Source organism: Dryobates pubescens, chromosome 4 (assembly GCF_014839835.1).
Source record: "Dryobates pubescens isolate bDryPub1 chromosome 4, bDryPub1.pri, whole genome shotgun sequence".
Taxonomy (NCBI): Eukaryota; Metazoa; Chordata; class Aves; order Piciformes; family Picidae; genus Dryobates; species Dryobates pubescens.
Genome location: NC_071615.1, coordinates 20,820,809 through 20,828,716, shown reverse-complemented (window position 1 = coordinate 20,828,716; position 7,908 = coordinate 20,820,809). Strand labels below are relative to the sequence as shown.

Here is a 7,908-nt window from a genome sequence, read left to right as displayed (position 1 = left end):
GCTGCAGCTCCCTCTGAAACAGGCCCTGCCTCCTTCCCCACGCTGGACTAACAACGGAAAGACAACTTTTTCACACTTTTGTTTATTAAAAATGGATACCATAGACAAGACCTGTACAAAAAAAATAAACCTGGAATTGCCCAGAGCTGGGAGCAGTTGTGCAGCAAGCAGTTACCGTCTGGGGCCCCCTCTTCCTCTGCCACGGCCTCGGCCTCTGCCACGGCCCCTGCCACGGCCTCTTCCAGCAACTTAGCAGAAGAAACAAGAAGAGAAATCAAGTGAGACCCATGAATGTTTCCACTGTGATTAAAACATTCTTCTATCAAGCATAAATGTAATCCCTGTGCTCATGCAGGCAGGTATGAAGTCTGCTACTGCTCAGAAGAGTTCTGACATTTCCATCTTTTGGGTCAGGTTGTTTCAGTACCCAGCTTCCACAGACTAGGTCAGTCCTTGGCTTCCCTGCACAAAACGGGGGTACAATAGCTGGCTGCTCCCCGCTGCCAGGCGTAAGCCTGACAGAGTAGTCCTCTTTCTGGTTATAAACCCCTAGTTTTCCAGGCATCACAAAAAGCAGATGCAAGACAAGAGCAGTCTGTTCACATTCCTCACAGCGGCAAAGGCATCTTCCACAGCTCACACTGTGGGTCCCAGAACACTCTGCTGAGGGGCAATAGGAGTTCTACCACTGTGTGCTTCCCAAGCTTCTCCAGCACCATCTGGAAGGGCAGCATGCTAAAAGGACCCCACCCCCAACCAGCTCAAGGATGCCTCTGCCGACTACACACTTGGCTGTGTGCTCTTACTTTTAAATACTGCTATTAAATGGTAAAAGGAGGTAGAATCACAGACTAGTTCAGGCTGAAAGTATCTCCTGGAGGTCCTATGGTTCTAACATGTCACCTTACCCATTTTTCCTAAAGAAACATCCCCTGCCACACCAGGCTACAAGGTCAGCCTACAAGCTTGTTAGAAATTAACCAGGATTTGACAAGTTTGTCAGCATTGAGCTAAAAAAACAACCAATTAAATCCTCACTGTTGTGTGGAAGTGCAAGAGCCACACAGCACTATCCATGTTTTAGCAGCAGACAAAGCACTGCAGACAACACAGCTGCAGTCTGAGAGTGCTTCCATGCACTGAAGACACAAGGGCTATTACACTGAGGCAAACAGCCCTGCCACTGCACCTTTGTTTCCCCCCAAGTTGAAAGGAAATAAACAGTGATGCTGCTGTTCATGGCAGTGTGAGGTTCGGAACAAAACCAAAAGCACTCTGACCAGGCTCACTTCTCCCTGTTGTCAGATGATTATTTTTAAGAGCCCAGAGAGGTCTACTTTTATCCTTATTCTCTATGAAGACAGCAGCCACACCTCTTCACACTGTGATGCACACACCTCAGGCTTCCTTACACCAATGAGGTAAGCACAGCAACTTCTAGCATATGCCCACAGAGATCAACTGCTTCAGCTCTAAATTACAGGACAAACAGTACAGCACGGACTCCGAGCACAATTAGCTTTCACTTGCACCTCGTTATTTTAAACCCACACAGATTAACTGCTGGGCAAAACATACACTGCCTGAAGGCTACCTACAACTTTTCTGATGTTTAGTGGATATTTAACAGTGCTGTGTCTCTCCACACAACCTGGGGAAACACAGGAGCTGCTCAGAGGACGTGTACACCCATTGGTGTCAACTTCTGAGACTGCCAGAGGTTAAGAGTTACTTCAAGCTTAAAAACACTTCAATTTTTAAAACCAGACATATCAAGAGCCAAATGTAACTCCACATCAGAGTAGGCCCTACAGAGACTAAAGAGGTGTGCAAGACAGACTTGGCCAGTTCAGTATCAAACCCTCAGAAATCAAACTGCCAAACACAGCTACTGCCACACTGAAATCAGATTGGGAGCATTAAAACGCACACAACAGCAGAACACAGACTGGGCAAGCACAAACTGACCTGCTTCTCTTTTCTTGGACTTGACTTTTGGTTCAACATCTACCAGCAAAGTATCCAGAGGCAAACTGTCTGGCAGGATGAAGTAGCGGATGTTATTCCCTCGAATGCTGAGCGTCTCCAGCTGCACAGGTTCTCTGTTCTTCAGGGTCATCTTCACTGCCTTGAGATGTGTGTTCATACTGACATCCACTCCTGAAACAACACACATCTAAGATCAGGGAGGAAAGTCCTTGCTGCCCATTTTAAGTATGCAGATGCTGCCAGATTTACCTTCATCAGTGCCTGCTTCTGCCTCTCAATTCAGCCTCTACCAAAGGCAAGGACTCTGTTCTCTAAATTATGCTCACTAATTTATCCATTGCTGCAACACCTCACTGCTAGAGACTTCTGTCTAGCTCTTGCAACAGCCCTTGTATAAATGGTTACAATTTGTTTGAACAAAGAAATAAACTGCTGCTTATTACACAAATCCAGTACTGCTGTCCTTCTACTGCTTTAAAAAAGCAAACCCAACCTTTGAGAAAAGAAATAAAATTAGATAAAACTAACATTGCAATTTCCTCCTTCTGTAGGCCTCAGAAAAAACCCAGCTGGCAAAGCAGCCTTTGTTTCCTGATAACATCCATTGAATGCTGGTGTGCTGCATCCCAGCAAAGGATGTAAACCACACTGCTGCAGGGAACAATCGCTGCTTACAAACCCTGTGAACAGCCAGCAGGTAAGAACTGCATGGAGCCTGCACTGTGCCCGTTCTGCTGTGCTACACACCCAGGGACTGAAAGGAGTCTTGGTTGGGGATAGGTATTGAATGACATCCCCGAGAAGCATAAAACCTCCAACCAACTAACCAACCCCCACCACCTTACTTTTCACTTTGCACATTATAAACCTTGCATAGGATTTGGTCTCAAACTACGAAGACCAAATCCACAGTTAATTTTTTCAGCTCAAACCTGCACTTTTCATATTTTGCCTACATTCTCCCAACACCTGCTGATCCAGTGACAGGGCACCCACACAAACACAACTCTTGAGTGTCTTTGAACTTCACAAACAAGCTCTTGTGGTAACAATAATTGCAAGTCGATGAAACAAGACAGTAAAGACAAACTGCAGGATGTCTCACCACAGTAAGTAACAGAAGTAGCAGGCCAGAACCAGCAGAATTCCTCTGCTGCATTCATTCCATCTATTTTTCTGTTCTCTCACTCCACCTGACCCTGGTCTCTGTAGGGTGAACCAGTCCCTGGAGCAAGCCTCCTCCAACACACCAAACCAGAGGGGAGATTGCAGGACTGTACAGTTAGCACAGCAATTATGAACAGAGCTCAAGCACCAGCATCAAGGGAAGACTGCTGTTTCAGAGACATGGATTTTGTTCAGAGCAGGTACAGATTCTTAGCAGAAAATGAGAGGCTTTGTTCTGCAATTAAGCCTGGAGGAGCACAGAGGTCAGGAGACAAGCTGTTTACTTCCTACCTCACCGGGTTCAACAGTGTGCTGCAATCAGGCCCAGAGTGGTGCTTTCAGTTCTAATCACAGCTCTGATGAATCTGGCTGCAAAACCATGCCAGGTCTGGGCTTAGCCAAATCTCTGCAAAGTGCTGCTAGCCAAAAAAGTACCTAAGCAGTCCCCCAGAAAATGACTCTACCTAGTTGCAGTATTTTTTGATTTTTTTAAGTGCCTGGGCAGAAAAGCTTCTTGAAGTAGCTTGGGGCAAGCGAAGGATGGGAGAATAACAACGTTCATTAGCTTAACAGTAAGGGCTTGCTTCACTAAATACAAGGTGCCTCACCTGACATCTCTGCAGTAACACCAACTTTCCCAGAACAAAAGCCCGCACTGATACTAAAGCAAACAAAGGCCTGCACAGAACCATACCATGAACCACACAGGCTTTTCCTGCAGCTTCCAGTTCAGTACCCCAAAGAAGCATCTACTGGACGGTAACAACTCCAGACTTCTACCACTAACCTCTGTTAGCAGCAGGGGACCAGATTCCCAAGTCAGGATGCCTTCTGCCCTGTATCCTATATGTTTTCAAACTCATTTCATTAACATCACTGCAACCGTGCAAAGATGCCTTTCCATGTAAGCTCATAGAATCGGAGAATCAATAAGGTTGGAAAAGACCTCAAGGATCATCAAGTCCAACCTGTCACCCAACACCTCGTGACTACTAAACTGTGGCACCAAGCGCCACGTCCAATGCCCTCTTGAACACCTCCAGGGACAGTGACTCCACCACCTCCCTGGGCAGCACATTCCAATGGCTAACAACTCTCTTCGTGACGAACTTTCTCCTCACATCGAACCTAAACTTCCCCTGGCACAGCTTCACCAGAGCAAACCCACACTCAGAGTTCATTTTTACATCCAAACTACACACACAAAACCAAACCTCATCTAGTCAAAGATGTCCCTGCTCCCTGTAGAGCAGGTGATGACCCTTATAGATCCCTTCCAACCTCCAAATTTGCATGATTTAACTGGTTTAAAACCGCATCAGCACTTCATACTTGCCATTCATCTGTGCTAGCATTACAAGAAGTCTCTGCTGACTTGGCTTCAACATCTTCACTGCTATTTCACAATCAAGGTCAGAGGTACCACATGAGACATCTTACAGAAACATAGCTGAATATCCACTACCAGTAGCAAAACTACCTCACCAATGTGTCCACACTGCAAAAGTCTAAGACAACACCCCACTTACACTGCCTGTGAGTCTGGGAGAGTTTACTTCCTTCATTCCTGAGCCTGTAAGCAAAACCCCCAGTTTGGCTCAAGACAGCAGAAAATTCATTGCCTCCCAGCACCATCTCCTAAAAGCCTGTTCATAGAATCAATAAGGTTGGAAAAGACCTCAGAGATCATCAAGTCCAACCTATCACCTGACACCTCATGACTAACTAAACTTCAAGTGCCACATCCAATCCCTTTTTGAACACCTCCAGAGACAGTGAGTGCCACCACCTCCCTGGGCAGCCCATTCCAATGGCCAACAACTCTTTCTGTGAAGAACTTTCTCAAGCCTAAACTTTCCCTGGTGCAGCTTGAGACTGTGTCCTCTTGTTCTGCTGATGGTTGCCTGGGAGAAGAGACCAACCCCACCTGCCTACAACCTCCTTTCAGGCAGTTGTAGAGGGCAATAAGGTCCCCCCTGAGCCTCCTCCAGGCTAAGCAACCCCAGCTCCCTCAGCCTCTCCTCACAGGGCTGTGCTCCAGACCCCTCCCCAGCCTCATTGCCCTTCTCTGGACATGTTCAAGTGTGTCAATATCCTTCTTAAACTGAGGGGCCAGAACTAGACACAGTACTCAAGGTGTGGCCTGACAAGCGCTGAGTACAGGGGCAGAATGACATAGAATACATATACATAGAATAAACCAGGTTGGAAGAGACCTTCAAGATCATAGCATCCAACCCATCAACCAATCCAACACCACCCAAACGTCTAACCCATGGCACCAAGCACCCCGTCAAGTCTTCTCCTGAACACCTCCAGTGATGGCAACTCCACCACCTCCCCAGGCAGCCCATTCCAATGGGCAATCACTCTTTCTGTACAGAATTTTTATCTAACATCTAGCCTGAACCTCCCCTGGCGCAGCCTGAGACTGTGTCCTCTTGTCCTGGTACTGGCTGCCTGGGAGAAGAGACCAATATCCATCTGTCTACAACCTCCCTTCAGGTAGTTGTAGAGAGTAATAAGGTCACCCGAGTCTCCTCCAGGCTAAGCAACCCCAGCTCCCTCAGCCTCTCCTCGTAGGGCTTGTGTTCCAAACCCCTCACCAACTTTGTTGCTCTTCTCTGGACACATTCCAGCAAGTCAACATCCTTCCTAAACTGAGGGGCCCAGAACTGGATACAGTACTTGAGGTGCGGCCTAACCAGTGCAGTGTACAGGGGCAGAATGACCTCCCTGCTCCTGCTGGCCACACTGTTCCTGATGCAGGCCAGGATGCCATTGGCCCTCTTAGCTGCCTGGGCACACTGCAGGCTCATGTTCAGCCTACCATCAACCAGCACCCCCAGGTCCCTCTCAGCCTGACTGCTCTCCAGACACTCTGACCCCAGCCTGTAGCATTGCTTGGGGTTGCTGTGGCCAATGTGCAGAACCCGGCACTTGGATGTGTTAAATCTCATGCCGTTGGACTCTGCCCATCTGCCCAGCCTGTCGAGGTCCCTCTGAAGAGCCTCTCTACCCTCCAGCAGATCAACTCCTGCCCCCAGCTTGGTGTCATCAGCAAATTTACTGCTGATGGACTCAATGCCCTCGTCCAAATCATCAATAAAGATGTTAAAGAGCACAGGGCCCAGCACTGATCCCTGGGGCACACCACTGGTGACTGGCTGCCAGCTGGATGTGGCACCATTCACCACCACTCTCTGGGCTCAGCCCTCCAGCCAGTTCCTAACCCATCGCAGTGTGCTCCCATCCAAGCCATGGGCTGACAGCTTGGCCAGGAGTTTGCTATGGGGAACGGTGTCAAAGGCCTTGCTGAGGTCCAGGTAGACCTCCCTGCTCCTGCTGGCCACACTATTTCTGATGCAGGCCAGGATGCCTGCATCGGAAATAAAAAATATGACACAAGTGTAAGTCTGACCATGGGTGAATTTGCTCACTAATATGTCAAAGACAACTGAAATTTTCAAGTGTTTTTGTGGCTGCCTGCGGAAAGCAGGCTGGTCACAGCTCTGCACTGTTCCCAGCAACTCCTGCTAACGTCCAAGCTCTTCTGTAACAAACACATCTCGCACTTGCACATCAAGAGGTCAATTATGAAGAACATCTCCTGCACCTCACAGAGAAGGTCCCCACAAGAGGGAGCACCAAACAAAGAAGCTCAGCTCAACCGTTAGCATAAAGGTGGGAGATGACAACTTTGCTGTAGTCTACCGTCCTGCCCTACCTGTGATAGTTCCATGCACCTGTGTCCCATTCTTCAGTTCGATGGTCACAGTCTCATGGCTCAGCTTCATTAGAAACCTGAGAATTAAAGAAAAGGAAACAAATTCTAAAGTGTTCACTACCACACACAACTTCCCTGTCTGGAAACCAGTATGCATCGTGTATGGCCACACGATGAGCTCCCACAGACGAGCTGCGTTCCCAGAGCCCACTGGGCAACAAAGCATCAGAGAAGAGCAAGACAAAAACCCGAACAGGCCCCGGTCCCACCCGAACACCGGGACCCGAGACCCTTCACTAGCGCACTGCTGACTCCAGCACCTTCTTTCCAGGTGAAACGGACACCGTTATACAGATAAGGGAACGCTTTAAGTTTCTTAGTATCTGCAAGACAACTCTGATCAAATCCGGGGTGGCTTCGCTGAGCAACCTGCACAGGCCCCGCGCAGGGAGCCCCCCCTACCCCCCAAGCTGTGCTAGGCCGCCCAGCTGCGGCTGAGGCGGCGGTAGAAGGGAGCAGGGACCCCTACCCCTGCCGCCCCCACCCCCCCGTCCCCATGGGGGCAGTCCAGAGAGCCATAGGGAGCCGTTGCCGCCTTCGCGCCAAGGGCCGGGCCTAGGCCCGCTGAAGGCGCGGGGTCCCCTGCCGCTAGCAATCCGCCTCCATCCGCTCACCTGACGAGCTTCATAGCGGCGGGAGGCCCAGCGCCAGGGGCGGGCGGCCCTCGAGAGGTGGCAGCGGCCGCCCCTCAACGGGCAGGCCCCTCGGCGAGGGCGGTGGAAGGCCTCCTCCAGCAGGCCGCGCCGCCGCCACCACTACCGCTAGCGACCGGCCGCCGTCCGCAGCGATGAATGGGCGGAAGGGGCGGAGCCGGCGCCCCCCTGCGGCCCGGGAGAGCGCCGCGGCAGGCCAGCGGTGCATGCGCAGGCCCCGCCCGGGAGGAAGCTGAGCCCGAGGGCAAGGCGGGTTCCTAACGGCTGCCGCCGCGGCCCGGCGCAGCCGCTTTGATTGGCATCTTCGTTTTA

General features: G+C 50.2%; 1 protein-coding gene across 1 annotated transcript; it reads right to left on the bottom strand.

Annotated features, from left to right (window-relative positions):
- Positions 1-135: 135 nt before the first annotated feature.
- On the bottom strand, positions 136-7,751 carry SNRPD1 (small nuclear ribonucleoprotein D1 polypeptide). Its single transcript, XM_009898350.2, has 4 exons — positions 7,558-7,751; positions 6,884-6,960; positions 1,969-2,160; positions 136-248 (listed from the first exon to the last, which is right to left on the bottom strand). The coding sequence occupies exons 1-4, from the start codon at positions 7,569-7,571 to the stop codon at positions 172-174; spliced, it is 360 nt and encodes a 119-aa protein (XP_009896652.1). The 5' UTR covers positions 7,572-7,751; the 3' UTR covers positions 136-171.
- Positions 7,752-7,908: the final 157 nt, after the last annotated feature.